At 41.9% G+C, this 18,220-nt stretch overlaps 1 protein-coding gene and 1 long non-coding RNA gene across 2 annotated transcripts in view; one reads left to right on the forward strand and one right to left on the reverse strand.

Annotated features, from left to right (window-relative positions):
• Positions 1-18,220, forward strand: part of LOC127909420 (uncharacterized) — a 286,097-nt gene that overhangs the window by 205,078 nt on the left and 62,799 nt on the right. The window lies entirely within an intron of this gene.
• LOC118398474 (AN1-type zinc finger protein 3-like) lies at positions 56-17,657 on the reverse strand. The gene is made up of 7 exons (XM_035793851.2): positions 17,506-17,657; positions 17,010-17,377; positions 14,091-14,131; positions 10,802-10,999; positions 2,544-2,612; positions 2,276-2,449; positions 56-2,089 (listed from the first exon to the last, which is right to left on the reverse strand). The coding sequence occupies exons 2-7, from the start codon at positions 17,072-17,074 to the stop codon at positions 1,935-1,937; spliced, it is 702 nt and encodes a 233-aa protein (XP_035649744.1). The 5' UTR covers positions 17,075-17,377; positions 17,506-17,657; the 3' UTR covers positions 56-1,934.

Below are 18,220 nucleotides of genomic sequence, written 5' to 3' on the forward strand. Positions count from 1 at the left end.
ATGTTGGAAAATTTGACCCCTGAAGGCTGACAGAAAACACAAAGGGTCATGTTCGTTGTCTATTTTAGAGAGCTTTTTATTTTTCGTTACAGACATTTGCAAAATTTTCCATAGAATCAGGTTCACACTTTCCATTATCACTTGTTTTGATGAACTGCTTTAAGTTTCTGTAGAAAATAATGCAAAATGTTTACCCTTATTTTAATGAAATAATTCAAATGTTTTAAAGATCACACAGGCCACCCAATTCCTCTAATCCAGTTTATTCATCCTCAGCAAAAAGGGGAAAATAATCAAATGAAAGGAGAACATAACAATTGTTCTGGTTTTATACATTTAACTAAATATGCAGCTATGCTAATGTGTAAGTAAATCAAAATAATATATGGTTAAATAAAATTTCTTTTAAGATACAGAAAGATAACATTTCTTAAATTTTCCCCAACGGCACTCGAGAGATGACGGGTCGCAGAAATACCAAAATAAAACCACCCACTATGCCACTCTACACGTTGCTCCTGCCATCCTTCAGTCATTCCTCACACCGGAGGAAGGGGGCCAGTAAGAGAAGGAAGCAGAGAGGGAAGTGAGGAAGAAGAATGAGATGAGCATTGGGACCAGCACACTCAAGTAGTGTGACTGGGGTAGGAGGAGTAAAATATGGAACAGACTAGCATACTACAAAAAAAAATGAAGCAATGTATTATGCATGCTTTTTAAGTGCTCTGCTTGTATGGCCATACGAATAGAGCCATAGTTTGACAGTCCAGTGAGTCAGGGATTGTGTAGTGTGTATGTAAAATTAAAGGGAGTAAGAGTGCACGGGGTAGTACAAAACAGAAGGAGAGCATTAACAGCAACAGCATCACTTATTCAAAGAGCAGCAGGCAGAGAAGGGCTTCTGCTTCAGAGAGGTTCTGTGTGTGTGACTCTAGTCCATTTGTTCAGACTCTAAATCCAGCTGAGAGAAGCGGAGGAGTAGGCTGCAGTACAAGGGTTTGTGGTCCGGTTTATAGTCAAACCAGTCTAGCAGTCTCATAAGAACAAACATGGTCACACAACAACTGACCCATGTCCGGGGACGACGACGTCCTTAACACACGCTATTTCAATCCAATGCCATGCAGGAGCCATTGGGTGAGGAGGGAGCAGAAAAGGAAGGGGGGGGTTAAAGGTCAACATTCCACCCTACAACCTGAGGAGTGGTCAAGGGACAGACAGGGCTATGTTCCGTTTATCTGTCACCAGTGATGTACTGAAAACCTGCTTACCAAGATGACCAAGGAGCCGAGAAAGAGGTCAGTTTTATTTAGAAAATACTGGTGCAGACTAAATCTTTTGTGATCAGTGAAACAGACTGAGGGGTAAGATTGTTGTTGAGCGATGGCGCTGCTGTGTGATTAAAAAGGAAAAAAAAATAGTTTGCCAGCTAACTTGTGTAAATATTGTGAAATAACTTAATTCTTTAGAAAGATAAGCTTGAAATGGGCATGGTCCAATTTACTCAACCAAGTTGAGCTAAGTTGAGCTTTCTTAATTGAACCTGAAAATCAATAGTTAATTCTGTTTGTTCATCAAAGATAGCTGGCTAACCAATTGATCCTGCTTTGTAGTATACCCCTCTGACAAGTTAAGGCTGTGTGAAAACGAACGTGCGATAGTGACAGTGTGGCTCCAGAGGTTGCCATGGTGACCGTGTCCAGGGCAGTGTCCAAACTGTTTCCCTCTGGAGGGGTCAAGACTAACAGGAGTGGGTCAACAACCCTCAGCTCCAGAATGGTGGGGTAAGTGTGGATCTATTACAACCATGCTCTCTCCTTCTTCCCCTTCCCTCCCTCTCTCTCTCTTCCTTGCTCTCTTACGTCCCCCTCTCTATTTAAGTGCCGCTTCTCTGTTGTGTGGATGGGTGGTGACGGGCGGGCAGCGGGGGCAACTCAAGAGCACTCTTCTCCGATGCGTTGGCACGAGCGGCCCACCTTGCGGTCCAGCTTCACCATCTTGAGGACGGCCTCCTCGCGCCCACGTCCCAGGTGGTCGAACAGGCAGTCGTGCTGCTCAGGTAGACGGTGGAGCATGCAGAACACGTAGCCTAGAAGACAAAACAAAATAGGGAGGGAAACAATGAGAGAAAGAGGGGAGGCGAAAACGAGAAAACGAGACAGAAAATGAGAGAATAAAAATCTGTGTCAAGGTGAGGAGACACGGGGTGAGGAGACACGGAAACCAAGGGCAGACGTGTTCAGATGTGTTTGCGCTGTTCCTATGTAGTACTGACCGCAGCGACAGGATCCCAGTTCCTGCTGTACCAGCTCCAGTTTGGTTTGGCAGCGATAGCAGCGCCGGCGGTTTTTCTGCTTGGGTCCTCGGCTAGGCTCCTCGCTCGCCGCCTCCCCCTCCAAGTCCCGCCGTGCCCGTTTCTCTGGTGACGCCTCGCTCTCCGACCCTGAAGCTGAGAGAACAGGAGGTTACACGGATACAGAGTAAACCGTGGGACGTTCAATATTGCACAGAAATATACACAGAGAGCAGGAGTATGGCTGTACCTGATTCGCAAGGACGTTTTGTGGGTGTACAGAGGGTGCCTTGGCCTGTTTCTGTGCATGACGATACTCCTGTGGAACAAAAAGAGCAAGACAAGGGAATCATTCTTCATTGATCAAGAGCCCAAATGTGTGTCACCTAGAACAAGATGTTTTGGAGCCAGAAAGACAATATCAGAACCTTGAAGGATTTAAGACCTCGTGGCCATGCAACCAGATAAGCTCAAATCCTGACATGCCAAGTCTATTTACGTCAACATATCGCTCGACTTACATTCTTAACATGAAGGTTAAAAATACTAGGGATGTTCATCTTTCCCTTTCAAGATGATTCAATGTGTATCTAGATACATTGGCTCCGATACGATCCAGGAACGATACGTTTTAGTTTGAAACGAGTCTGTGCAATTCGGTTAGTTAGAGAACAAATCGATTCGGTGCACTGACATTTGTTGCATAACATTAATTTATTCTAAATTAAAATCCGCTGCTGATGGAGCTCATGAGCTGGGCCTCCCTGTGCTGGATCTGTCTGAGCTGGCGTGCCTGTTTAAATCAAATAACATTTCATTGGTCACATGCACCGGATACAACAACAGGTGTAGACTTTACAGTGAAATCCTTACTTACGAGCCCATTCCCAACAGTGCAGTGTTAAAAAGTAAGACAAATATTTGCTAAAGGCAATAGTAACACAAAAACAAGGCTTTATACAAGAGGTATGTAAATTATGTATGCACTATTTAGGGGGAGGTGCGGCAATGTAGCCTTTTTTTGGGGGTTTCTTTCTTTGGTTCTAAAATCACCATCACCCACTAATTAACAAGTCATTTTAGCAGATTAAGTGCTTGAGCTAGTAATGTATCAATATTTATCGTATACAAATTAGCTATGACGTAGACAATGAATATATAGTGTAACAGTATAACTTTAGACCGTCCCCTCGCCCATACCCGGGCTCGAACCAGGGACCCTCTGCACACATCAACAACAGTCACCCATGAAGCATCGTTACCCAGCGCTCCACAAAAGCCGCGGCCCTTGCAGAGCAAGGGGAACCACTACTTCAAGGTCTCAGAGCAAGCGACGTCACCGATTTAAACGCTATTTAGGGCGCACCACCGCTAACTAAGCTAGCAGTTTCACATCCATTACAATAGCACAATTTGGATTTCACCTCCCATCTAAAAATCAAATGGTTTTGACTGCTTGGAAGTTCACATCCTGCGTCGGCCACGCAGTGCGCCTCGCAAAAGTGACTGCTGTCCTCGTTAGTAAATTATCAACTTTACCCTGTATATCAAAAAAAGATTATATATATATATATATATATGCACTGATTGTTTAACGCAAAACTACCCAAACTATTGCTAAACTACCCAAACTCAGGTGAACCTGAAAAATCTAAATAAAATATTGGAAAAAACAATTCTGCAGGTATAGCCAGATGAGAGATGTGTTTCTGATAGATTACTACTACTCCAGTAAAACACCATTAACAGCTCATACGTTGCCTTCGGAAAGTATTCAGACCTCAACTTTTTCCACATTTTGTTACGTTACAGCCTTATTCTAAAATGAATGAAATATACTTTTTCCCCCCAAGCTATCTACACACACACACTACTACCCCATAATGACTAAGCGAAAACAGGTTTAGACATTTTTGCAAATAAAAACATAAATACCTTATTTACATAATTATTCAGACTCTTTGCTATGGGACTCGAAATTGAGCTCAGGTGCATCCCGTTTCCATTTCCATCCTTGAGATGTTTCTACAACGTGATTGGAGTCCATCTGTGGTAAATTCAAGTGATTGGACGTGATTTGGAAAGGCACACCCCTGTCTATATAAAAAAAGGTCCCACAGTTGACAGTACAAGTCAGAGCAAAAACCAAGCCACGAGGTCAAAGGAATTGTCCGTACAGCTCCGAGAACCCATTGTGTCGAGGCACAGATCTGTGAAAGGGTAGCAAAAAATGTCTGCAGCATTGAAGGTCCCCAAGAACAAAGTGGCCTCCATCATTCATAAATGGAAGAAGTTTGGAACCACCAAGACTCTTCCTAGAGCTGGCCGCCCAGCCAAACTGAGCAATCGGGGGGAAAGGGGTCTTGGTCAGGGAGGTAACCAAGAACCCAATGGTCACTCTGGCCGAGCTCTAGAGTTCCTCTGTGGTGATGGGAGAACCTCCCAGAACCATCTCTGCAGCACTCCACCAATCAGGCCTTTATGGTAGAGTGACCAGACGGAAGTCACTCCTCAGTAAAAAGGCACATGACAGCCAGCTTGGAGTTTGCCAAAAGGCACCTAAAGACTCTCAGACCATGAGAAACAAGATTCTCTGGTCTGAAGAAACCAAGATTGAACTCTTTGGCCGGAGTGCCAAGCGTCAACATCTGAAAGAAACCTGGCACAATCCCTACGGCGAAGCACGGTGGTGGCCGCATCCTGCTGTGGGAATGTTTTTCAGCGGCAGAGACTGGGAGACTAGTCAGGATCGAGGCACAGATGATCGTAGCAAAGTACAGAGACATCCTTGATGACAACCTGCTCCAGAGCATTTGCATGCCGAAAGTGCTGCACAGATGTGCAAGATCAGGAACAGGCCGGGCAGTGTGTGCAGTTTAACCAGTACCGATATTGCCTGGGGTTGTTCAGCACGCAAAATGACTGTCAACACATTTACATGCAGTTTGACACTGAAGGAGAGGACTTCAGTTGTTATAAAATATTTTCTGACGGTAGACAGAATGGAATGAGCCAAACATTTTAGTGAACCAGCTATTTGTAATGCTTGAATCGTCTTTCTAACTGATGCATGCTACATTTGGATCGGTTTTGGGTCCACGGACCGATGCACTTAAATCTTAAACATTTGAATCGGGAACCGATGCGCATTGATGAATGGTTACACCCCTAAAAAAACACCAAATGCAACAAGAAACTGCAATTGGTTGAAAACTGGAAATCTTAAGTGAAATCCTGGGAGAACCATGCAGGTCTTAAAAGATGGTCAACGTGACCATACTGCCCCAGTATGATTCCTATCTGGGCCAGGCTTAGTACATGTATTGCCAACGGAGTGAGACACACACACACACACACACACACACACACACACACACACACACACACAACTCCTCCTAAGGCAGAAATAGAAGCAGGCTGTCACCATATCAGTCCAACCTTACAGACCTCTGCCAACAGAGACTTCATGAAATGCATACGTATATACACACACTTCCCTCCGTATCTTATTTGACAACGGAGCAAAAATGTTTCAAATTGTGTCTATACCCCAGCATTTTTTAAATTTGAGATCAAATGTTTCACAGTGACAGTATGGAATGTCACCTTTTATTTGAGGGTATTTCCATTAGTGCTGGTCACAGTATACTGTATTTTACTACACACAGATGTACGGTTTGGGTATTTGAATGTTTGGTTTGTTAAAATGTGATATGCCGTGTGTAACGTAAATTTGTATAGTGTACACAGCTACTTGAGTCAACCCTCTCCGCTCTCTCCATGCCACTTTCCACACAATCCCAGCCCCGTCACTCAAGGAGTGCACGTTGTTGCCTGACCACGAGATGCTTCCGTTCAGTCTGAACAGGTTAATGCAGCACATGCAACAATGTTGACGACAACAATGTTATTTCCACTTTGCTTCTTAATATAAATCCACAAGCATTCTATAAATGGAACCATTACTTTCGTACATCTGCAAAAAGCTAGTTTGTCTTTTCTTAGCAAGTTTTCCTTAAATCGTGTTAGACGCTAATGCTAAATCTCTAGTTAGTTAGCTAATAAAATGTAAGAGTCAGAGCAAAAGTAGCTAGCTTACACATAATAGTGATGGTGTAGGCCTAAATCTACATGTTTGTGCAACAGTATATTCTAAATCAGAGGAATAGGCGAAGCATGAATGTTGGCTACATGAAAAAAAAAAAACTAGTGAAAGATTATAGGGTCTCCTAGGAAACACTGACCAACACCTTGGTTCCTGCCACAATAACCCCTCCCTGGCATTTTCATTCATTGCCATGTCAAACACTATATTTAAAGTGCCCACTATTATATTCGAACTATAGAATTAGAACAATAATTTATTGCCATGATTCCAACAGTTCACTGTGTTTTGATCTAATTCGGAAGTCAAATCGCAATTGCAACATTTGGTTAAAAATAAGGCCTTGATTTTTCGCCCATATTGTGCAGCCCTACGTGGGAGTGTGGGAATTATCTCAAATTAATGCAGGAAATGCACAAATTTATGAAAATGCTGGAAATTATTTTAGGTTAGGGTGATTCACAATATATATGATTTCTTAGGCTCACTAAATAAGTCAATCTAATTCAGTGATAAATATGCCTATTCCACAACCATAAGACCCACTAATCATTTAATTTTATCAAAATAGTTTAATCTGCTTTTTTTTGCAAATAATAATTATATATATATTTTTTTTAATCACTGATCTCTGGCTTTCAGGTCTATGAAAATAGCATTTTTGTTACAAATTTAACCAGAACCATAATGCACATTCATTCACTAATAATGACAAATATCTTGTAGCAGGCATAATAGAAAATGAACACAGGTCTCAAACGATCCCACAAGCACAAGTGCAAGTGAGTATTCAGCTAATCTTTATATTTCAAGTTTAGCCAACTTGGAACTACTTGCTAGCTAACAAGGCAGAACAGTTAAATTATGAACACACCCTTCTGTTCATCTCCAACTGTTTGAACAGCATGCTAGCCTGTCCACTTCGTTTAGACGTTGAAATCAAGCGGCCCATCTTATTTCTCAGAAGGAGAACGAGTTGCCAACTCCTTACATAATTGTGTTTTATGCTTATTGTACATTTATAAAAACAGACTAGACAGCTAGTACAAGTCTTTGGATAAAATGCTGCTAGCGGTACAATACTGGGCGCGACAAACTTGAGCATTAATTCTCTAGAATCAATGTTAATTGATACTCCTGTTTTAGTAGTGTCTGCCCCTGGCACAATCTGAGGAGTTGAGACATAAAAAAAAGGGTATCGCTAGAAAGGTTAACTACTCTATTACAGTAATGTCTAAATGTCTTTGTGAAAATATGACTGAGTCGGTTGGACTAAACCGCAAAAGTAAATAGCGAGTTAAAACCGCTTGTGAGAGAAGTGATCGCTCATCTTCGATGTAAGTGACAGAGGGAGGGGCTTGGTGTGTGTGTGTGAGTAAATGGTTGAAAGGCTATACAGACACGCTTGATGACACGTCTGATGATGCATGTCGCGCAGCTGAGAGTCGAGAGGAATGGATTTAGTTCACCCAGGTCATCCTGATGAGTCCTTCCCAGCGAACTAGTTCAAACTGGCATCAGCAGCAAGACTTGAGGTAAAACTTGGAAAAGAAAGTAGTTTATTTCGCTGGGCGAGGGATAAATAACTTGTAGTATAAGTTTCTAGCTACAAGCACAAACTAGCTTTTTGTAGAAACATCTCAAGGATGATCAATGGAAACAGGATGTAACCGGGGCCCAATGTCAAGTCTCATAGCAAAGGGTCTGAATACTTAAGTAAATAAAGTATGTTTTTTTTCTGCTAAAAACCCATTTTCGCTTTCTCATTTTAATTTGACTTAACTAGGCAAGTCAGGTAGGAACAAATTCTTATTTACAACGACGGCCTACCAAAAAACAAAGGGCCTCCTGCGGGGACACTTTTTTTTTTTTAAATGACAAAACACACAGGAGACAACACTACATAAAGAGACTTAAGACAACATAGCATGGAAGCAACACATGACAACACAGCATGGTAGCAAGTTAGCAGCACAACATGGCAGCAGCACAACATGGTACAAATATTATTGGGCACAGACAACAGCAAAAAAGGGCAAGAAAAGTATAGACAACAATACATCAAGCAAAGCAGCCACAACTGTCAGTAAGAGTGTCCATGATTGAGTCTTTGAATGAAGAGATGGAGAAAGAAAACTGTCCAGTTTGAGTGTTTGTTGCAGCTCGTTCCAGTCGCTAGCTGCAGCGAACTGAAAATAGGAGCGACCAAGGGATGCGTGTTCTTTGGGGACCTTTAACAGGATGTGACTGGCAGAACGGGTGTTGTATGTAGAGGATGAGGGCTGCAGTAGATATCTCAGATAGGGGGAGGGGGAGTGAGGCCTAAGAGGGTTTTGTAAATAAGCATCAACCAGTGGGTCTTGCGACAGGTATACAGAGATGACCAGTTTACAGAGGAGTATAGAGTGCAGTGATGTGTCCTACAACGAGCATTGGTGGCAAACCTGATGGGCGAATGGTAAAGAACATCTAGCCGCTCGAGAGCACCCTTACCTGACGATCTATAAATTACATCTCCGTAATCAAGCATGGGTAGGATGGTCATCTGAATCAGGGTTACATTTACATTTAAGTCATTTAGCAGACGCTCTTATCCAGAGCGACTTACAAATTGGTGCATTCACCTTATGACATCCAGTGGAACAGCCACTTTACAATAGTGCATCTAAATCTTTTAGGGGGGAGGATTACTTATCCTATCCTAGGTATTCCTTAGTTTGGCAGCTGGGGTGAAAGAGGAACGATTATGATAAGAGGAAACCAAGTCTAGATTTAACTTTAGCCTGCAGCTTTGATATGTGTCGAGAGAAGGACAGTGTACTCCCAAGTACACTACCTCAAGCTCTAAACCCTCAGAGGTAGTAATCCCACCTGTGGGGAGAGGGGCATTCTTCTTACCAGACCACATGACCTTTGTTTTGGAGATGTTCAGAATAAGGTTAAGGGCAGAGAAAGCTTGTTGTAGAGCATTTAACACAAAATCCAGGGAAGGGCCAGCTGAGTATAAGACTATCATCCACATATAAATGGATGAGAGAGCTTCCTACTGCCTGAGCTATGTTGTTGATCTATATTGAGAAGAGTGTGGGGCCTAGGATCGGGCCTAGGATCGGGCCTTGGTGACAGGCAGTGTCTGAGACAGCATATGTTCTGACTTCATACACTACACTCTGAGGTAATTAGCAAACCAGGCCAAAGACCCCTCAGAGACACCAATACTATTTAGCCGGCCCACAAGAATGGAATGGTCTACCGTATCAAAAGCTTTGGCCAAGCCAATAAAAATAGCAGCACAACATTTCTTAGAAACAAGGGCAATGGTGACATCATTGAGGACCTTTAAGGTTGCAGTGACACATCCATAACCTGAGCGGAAACAAGATCACATACCAGAGAATACTATAGACATAAAAAAAATCCAGTCAGTTGATTATTGACAAGTTTTTCCAACACTTTTGATAAAACAGGGCGAAATAGAAATAGGCCTATAACAGTTAGGATCAGCTTGATCTCCCCACTTAAATAAAGGACGCGTCATGGCTGCCTTCCAAGCAATGGGAACCTCCCCAGAGAGGCGAGACCGGTTTAAAAGGTCAGAGATAGGCTTGGCGATGATAGGGGCAGCAACCTTAAAGAAGAAAAGGTCTAAACCATCCGACCCAGGTGTTTTTTTTTGACTCTGTAACAACCATATCATCGCCATTAAGGGACATGGGCAGCTGCGAAGAGGAGGGTTAATTCTCCAGGTCTTTAACTGTTTTCTAGAACTTCCTGGGGTTAGACCCACAGAGAGAACTGCTCCTTAAAGTAACTAACTTTGGTCTTCCGGATAGCCTGAGCGCACTTATTTCTCATTTGCCTGATCGAGAGCCAGTCAGCCTGAGTATGCGTGTGTGCCGAGGGTATCTCTGCAAGATCACGTTCGAACCAGGGTCTGAACTCATGTTTTTAATTCTCATTTTCTTTATGTGGGCAGGTTTGTTAACAATAACACTGAAAATATCAAAAAAGGTCCAAGCATCTTCAGAGAGGATCAAGCTGATTCTATACCATTTTACAAAGGCCAGGTCATGAAGGAAGGCATGCTCATTAAAGTTTTTTAGCAACATAATAAGTTCCTGATTATGGGGTATTGTGTGTAGATTGATGAGGATTTATTTTTAGATGTAATACATTTTAGAATAATGCTGTAACGTCAAACTGAAAAAAGGGGTCGGAATACTTTCCGACTGCACTGTATAAACCATATAGATTGAAAATGCTGAAGAGTGAGGGTCCAGTCTGATATGAGATTTAGTTAGAACTTGGTATGATTGACAATGATCTCAGCTATGGTAATTCATTCAAAGGTTTCAGAATGTGCGTCATCGCAAAATTCTAAAGTTGTGGACCCTCCATCTTACCCTCCTGTGTAGTTGTTAATGTGGGGACAGGGTCTTCGGTTGACACCGATGGCTGCTCGGAGCTAGTGGGTGGTGACGACGATAGGGATTGGCTACTGTTGCTGCTCGCCTCGCCACTGAAGACAGACAATTGGCTACTGCCAGTGCTTGGGCTGGGCTTTGAGGTACAGTCCTCGTCTGTCTGCTTCTGCTCGATATCTGAAAGACAGACAAAATAATGGTATTTAGTGACCCCAGCACCACATACTGTACGTTGGCTCTTAATGGACCAGCAGCTTCAGAGCCTTAGTACACACAAACATACACATGTGGGGGCATGAGTCACCATTCCCTCTCCCGAAAACATCATTCAGAATTGCAGATGGTCCGACCTGAGAGGATGTCAATACCTCAGAATGACCCTTTAGCATGATTAGGGCTGTGGCGGTCACAAAATTGTGTCAGCCGGTGATTGTCAAGCAAATAACTGTCAGTCTAACAGTAATTGCAAATAAATGAACCTAAACACATTTAGCATCTCCTGGCTTCCACAAGCCACTTATGCAGACCATTGGAACATTACATTTTAAAAAGTATAATAAATCCATGTAATATAACCTTCACCTTCAAAATAAATCCATTATTTATTTTAGACAGAGCTAAAGAAGCATGATATGAAGAAAATGTAGTCTTTTTCAGAAGAACAGAATAGCATACTCCGAGATGTCCTTATGTTAGGTCCTGATGTGGCTATGCCAAATGGCTGTGCCAAATGGCTGTGAGCTACACTAGTTAATTTAGCAGACAAGATTTGCTTAGAATTCCATGGCATTATTTTATAGTATGAAGAAAACTGAACAAAGCTGAATAAACTATAAATAAAAACTATCCAAACGATTTGCGGGAGTGCGCACACTAAGCAAATCTAACCTGTGTTGAGCAGTTAACAAAGGAATAGGTACTCCTATATGCTTCACTTTAATAACTAACTCCATTTGTACTACAAACTTTGGGCTGTGTTTAGATTTTTAATACATATTAAGGCTGCATGATGCGACTAATGATGATTTTAAAAAGTTGCTTGAAAGGCATGAGCTCTGCTTTTTTTTGCGCATGCTGTACACACTTCATTAGTCTCTCATTCACAATTTGACAAGCATGACAGCATCCCCTTTGTGCCTTTAATACACGCAAAAAAATCCATGCCTTCGTTGTGCCCTTCTCCCCGAGTGCCTGTTCCGAAGCAGTCACTGAGTGCTGTGCGCTCTCCATCACGTGATCGGGTCTTTCTCACAGGCTACAAGTGAAGACAGACACAGGGGGGACGCAACTGCGCGCATCCTTATCCAATTCTGAGGTGCATATAGAAGAACTGTCCACATTTACTTTCCGTCAGCCAACAAGATGAGTAGGCCTAACAGATAGTTAGATTGACATAGGCTAGTGCTTTTGCTATCCCCCACAGTACAAAAGTCAACCTATTCTATTCTGTGCGAGAAATAACTACTCCAAACAGTCTGGGACGGTTGTGGGATGCAACAGATCCTAAATTAATATAACCACAAGCATTAAAAAACAACATTTAATCAATGTAGCTGACAACAGATCAGAACATTTATCTTTAAATTTTGATAAACTATTAAGCTATTTCTTCACATTATAAGCGCAACACGCACACGGCAGTGGGCTAGAAGCGTGAATGTTTCATTAGCGGGAAAACACCATTATCAAAAGTGACTGCAAATGTGATTATGCATGTAATGCTTTTATTATAGAGGTGCATTTTTATGGTGAAAATGATCTTCCCCAAACTTGAAACTCACTCGCAGCTTATGTATCCCAGTTAGACTCTAAACCCCCTTGTAAATGTGATTAATGTTCTTCATTTTAAAGAAGTTATCTGGCCACTTTAGTTGTGATACAAACCTTATCAAAACATATAGGCCTATGGGCTAGGCCACACGAGGTGTTCGACTATGATTCGAAAGAGTCACAAAAAACGGCTTTGTTTCTTGCCTTACGCTGGGCATCATTCACAAGTGATAATATATAATTCACAAGTGATAGGCTAATATATTCACCCCATCAGACTATTATTGATTTAATCTTGTCTTTACACATACTAAATAATGTGTGAGATTTGTTTTGATTTAGAACAGACCATTATCATGCACCAGTCTTGAAACATACATGTCAAAAATACATTTCATCTATGCATTTAAAATAGCAGACGGGGGATGCTTTTCCCGTGATTCATTTTCATGCCAACCAGGAAGGCTATACTCCTATTCTAAAGAACAGCAATGTGCTTAATATTAGGAAAGGTGACAAATAAATAGACAAAGCCGATCCTCTATTTAGTAAAAGCCACCCCTCTGCTTTATCACGCCATTATATAGCCCATAGAAAAGTTGTGCAACATGAACTCATGGGCCCTCATGAAGCGTTTGATTCGATTTTCGATTACATTTGTATTGATGCCAGAGTGATTAGAGGGACAATAGAGTGATGAGTACCAGGGAGTTAGCAAGTTTGGTAGGCTACTAATGACCATGAGCCGCATCAGAGCTTGGAGAAGCATAATTACCGTGACTAAACGGTCACGTGATATTTGACTGCCTTCATGACTCGTGGACGCCGGTAATACGGTCACTGCAACAGCCCTAAGCATGACCCCAGTTTAGGCTACCAGGGAGTCTATCCATCAACTCCCAAAACCCAGAGGGCTGCACAAGGTCAAAAGGCAGCTGGGCCTTATCTTAATCCTCTATAGAACCCATTTCTGCTGTCGTGGTGCTCTTGTGTATTGAATCTATTCTAGGCAATGATGCTGCTGAAAAGGCCTACAGAAGCCCATCTCAAAACTTCAGTCATAAGCTCCATTTTAGAGCTGCAATCTTTATCCACAGGAGTATTGAGAGCCAACACCCCAACATACAGCAAAGCAAGATATCAGACCTGAGAACATATTTTTCCTGACACCAGTTTTATTCTTGAGATAGCTATTATGTCAATGAGATGTTAATCTGGAAATTGACTTTTTGGATTCTGAAAATAGCCTTGTATTTTTACTGCATGCCTTTGGAATATTTCACAGGATTTTTTTTTTTATACAAAAAGGTACATACATTACTTCTACAAAACATATCTAACAAACCAATATACGTAACCTAATCGAGGTGTAAAAAAACCCTGCAATTTCCATTCTGATGTCTCAGGTACACACAGGGCTCTACCACATAACAGAAACCTATTGTCTTCCACCTTTATGGGAATTTAGTTGGCTTTCGCAAGGAACAGCAAGACTTACCAGCAAAACATTTTGAGCAGAGGTTCATGGTTTTACTGGACCTGGGGAGAGAAAAAACAAAAATAAAAGTCAGTCCCAGAAAGGAATTGTACCAAGGTGGAGATGGCCAAATAGGATAAAGGCTCACTAGACACACGTCAGTCAATGCAATATGGCCCTCTTATTTGCAACAAAAATCACACTTTAAAAAAAATTATGCATTTCAATGGCTCTTGGGACACTCAAACCTGACCCATTTTTTTTTGTACTCAGACAGTCAGACGGCTCTGAGGTTGCCATAGCTACGGAGAGTGAGTGAAAACAAATGGGATGGCAGGGGCGACAGATCACAGAAAGTCATGGCAGGGAAGAGAAGGGGGAAACAAACAAAGGTGGGGGTGGGGTAGAGGTTGTTGCAAACAGTTGAAAAGGGAAGGAGCATAAGGTAGCAAAAGTCAATATTTTTACAGCAACAAATGACAGGTAGGCCTACACCATTGCACTCATTTGATACCATCTCTCACCGGTTAACAAGCTAATCAGTCCAGGCTAATCAATTGTGCCAAGAAGCCTAACCTGACAGGGGCTTTTGACCGCCATTGACATTGGCCTGAGGGTTCAAGGGTTCATTACTGACTGAAGTAGGGTAGTCAACTCAACATTGATAACAACTACTACATAAGCTCTATGTGTATCAATCACATTTTTTTTTGCATTACCCTATGTATACATTACACTAAATGTTGTGGTCAGAAATAGCCTAGAAAAAAAATTGGCATAGATTTACATTTTAAAATCTAAAATCAGGTTTACTTCCCTCACAATCCTAATGTGTAATAGGCTAACTAACGACAGCAGACTCAACTCCAGGTACACAACCCAAACCCTTCCACATAGCCTCAAATCTGTTCAACTGAAATCTCCCACCTAAACATGCACCATTTTCTCAGGCTTTCCTTTGAATCCTTTCCTCAATGACATTACATTTCCAGTGGTAGACTAATGGTTGTTCTCCTTCTGGACCTCTGACACTCACTTTAACAGGAGGGCACAATGCATAATGCTGGTATGTTTCTGTTCTGGGCTGTGTGAGCTCTGTCAATACAGTAAAATGTTGGAACTCCATAGGGTATTCAGCCCATTGTGCCCTCAGGAGGGAATGTGACCAATGGAGTGTTCCAATTGACCTGGGATACATTTAGTACTCATCCTACCATGACCTTAACTGCAATTGGACTTTTCCTCCCAACATCACGTGTGTCATTCAGTGGTAGAGTAACTAGACCTCAACCGAGAAGAGGATTTGCAGTATACCTAGAAAGACCTCAATCATAGATGAGAGTTCTGACAAGCCCCATGCTAGCCAAATCCTTGCACTACATTGAAGATGTGTTTGCCTACCCACTTTCAGCTAATGCATTATAACCTAATGTCCTCCTTCACTCCCCATCTCGATAAGGGCTTCAACTGAGCTAACATGTTCGTCAAAACAGAGTATCAGTCTGGAATAGTTTGTCACTATCAAAATAATGTCCTTTGAATTCGGTCAAATTGATATGCACAGGCTCCATTTTACCAGAGAAGAACCAACTGACCTAAAAACAGGAAAGCTGGAAATTCAGCCCAGATTTTTTTAAACTAGCCCACTTCTAAAGGCGAAGCCTATATCCTGCAGTCTCACGATAGACTCCCCTCCCAATGTTTAATGAGATATCTCAAACTGAAGAGGATGTTTGTTCCTGGCTCTAGCTGTAATCAGGCATACTCAGAAAGCGAGATAGTTTGAACACAGCAGGGAAGGGCTACAAAGAAAGCCGGAGGGCTTCAAAATGGAAAACTGTGACAAGCTTCAGACGCCTCGAACCAGGTGTTGACCGCAAGAGCCGTAAACATGCTTCCGATTGTGTCACCTGACATTGAGAGGTGTGAGTAATTCTCAGTTCGCTCACATATAACACACCCTAAAGATCAGCGTGACTAGTTAGAGAGCATGGCACAAGAAAGAAGGGCAGGGTTTTAGTACATAAAATCATCCATGGAGTTATATCCCAGAGTCCTCATCTCGTTGCTACACATGGTGCTTTCAAGACAACTGGGGGAAAAACGATGTCAATTCACGACGTCAGTGATCTTTAGGTCTGAGCTCTAGACAGATGCCAGAGTTTCCGACTTGGAATTTGAAGTCGTAAACAATTTCCCCCCAGTCAGAGCTCGTTTTTTCCGAGTTCCTAGTTGTCTTGAACGCACTAAAGTCGGATATTTCCAAGTTCCCCGTTGTTTTGAACGTGGCAATAGTTGACCATACAGGAAGAACTGTCCAGCTCAAACAAAGGCCCCATTTTTATTATAAGTAGGCCATACCCTTTGGTTGGTCGCTCTATTTCACGAAAGATGGTTTAATGTACTGCCTAAATGGGCTCGATTAAATAACATCAAATAAACATTTCCGGTATGTAATCACAACTTGACTGGAATGTGAGGGATGAACGTGCTGTAACTTGATAACTAATGTGGTTACAAGGCAATGACAGTCTGGAGAATATTGGACACAAAATGTTAACGTGTTAACGTTTAATCTTTAGTTTGGATATAATTTCTTTAGAATGGATACATTTCCATTTAAGGAGACACAGAGCCTAACTAGAGCGAATGATGATCAGATTATAACCAGACATTTTAATATAACGCGTTCAGAACCACAGAACATGATTCGACGCTTTGATATATCTACACTCATGGATAGAGAATGAAAACAAGCCCAAACGTTCAGCAAACCTCAAAACATTCAGATGGGAATCAGTTTTGTAACTCAAACATTTGCCCCAACCCCCACCCGGTATGCCCAACATAACAATGGCTTTAACGTAGGCGACATTAATATCCATCCTCGTTATCACTACAATAAACCATCTCCACAATACATGATGTGCGACATCTTACCCCCAAAATCCACATGGACACCGAGGTGGTAAGGGTTTGCTGCGCTCACTACCAGTATCCCCCATGACTTCAACAAAATGATCAAGGGTACGCAAGGCTGGGGATGAGACTGGGGCCTTGTCGTTGTATAGGATCTTCAGCCAACTCAAGTAGCAAATATCCGCTTCTATAAATAGTCCTCGGTGGTCAAATTGGACAACGAAGGTGGATGGCTTTGCCGACACGAGCGGCCACAGGGATCCGAATAGTCCTAAACAGCTCAGTTTGGATTAATTGATCATCCAAGTGTCCTCACTGGACTCAAAGCAATCAGCTGGAGCTCGGCTACTACTAACAGCCACAGGGGGGGTGTTAACGCTTTGTCCAACCTGTAACATGAAAGATACAACACAAAACATAAACACCACAACAACAAATATTTCCAACAATCTCAATATTAATCACGAGTATTCGACACAGAGTAAGCAGCAGTCACATCGACTATCATTCCACTTACACCATGTGCTGCGTCCCCCAATCTTCAGTGGGCCGAACTGTACGAAGTAAGCTGTTCAGGAAACTACCGGTACCTAGACCTTCATTTAGAATAAAACGTACTGTGCCGTATCAACAGAATCAAAATGGCGTTCATTGAACGTAATTCCCACTAGCGTTGCTGACTAACTAATGTAAACTCACACACACAAGCAACTATTTGGATTCATATATTTTAAACAGAAGCAATATAAAAACGTTTATTTCCTTATTTCACGGTTTGAACGTTGAAAATTACTATGACCAAAACGCGATAATGAATACGTCCCAACCCATTGGTCTTTTTGGGACAAACCAAAACATGAATCAGCTGTGAAGCAGGAGGATCACAAAATATATTTAACGTCAGAGTAGCCATTTGCACAACACATATTATTCGAAGTCACTTAGCTATCTAAATATATGGATCAACAATATATGGATCAGCGAAAATTTGCAATTGGAGTGCTTGAAGCATGAACGAGAAGCATTCTTGAGATAAAATTGGTTTGCAATCTATCGTCTCGACCTTCCATAGAGCGTTTTAAATCTTTCACAGTATTAATTGGTACATTTACAGTGGTGTAAAACATGTCAAATACATACTGACTTACATGGGTCTTCATGACACACAAGTTGTACATATTTTGTTCCACATCTTTAATACAGCATTGTTTAAAAGCTTGATTGCCAGCTGG

Source organism: Oncorhynchus keta, chromosome 19 (genome assembly GCF_023373465.1).
Source record: "Oncorhynchus keta strain PuntledgeMale-10-30-2019 chromosome 19, Oket_V2, whole genome shotgun sequence".
NCBI classification, from domain to species: Eukaryota; Metazoa; Chordata; class Actinopteri; order Salmoniformes; family Salmonidae; genus Oncorhynchus; species Oncorhynchus keta.

What these genes read in the sequence shown, in the direction of transcription:
- LOC118398474 (XM_035793851.2), bottom strand. Translation starts at nt 17,074, where the DNA reads ATGGGGGATACTGGTAGTGAGCGCAGCAAACCCTTACCACCTCGGTGT. An exon ending in TGTCCATGTGGATTTTGGGG is followed by an intron (nt 14,132 to 17,009) that starts GTAAGATGTCGC and finishes TTCTCTCCCCAG; the next exon opens with GTCCAGTAAAACCATGAACC. An exon ending in CTGCTCAAAATGTTTTGCTG is followed by an intron (nt 11,000 to 14,090) that starts GTAAGTCTTGCT and finishes TCTGTCTTTCAG; the next exon opens with ATATCGAGCAGAAGCAGACA.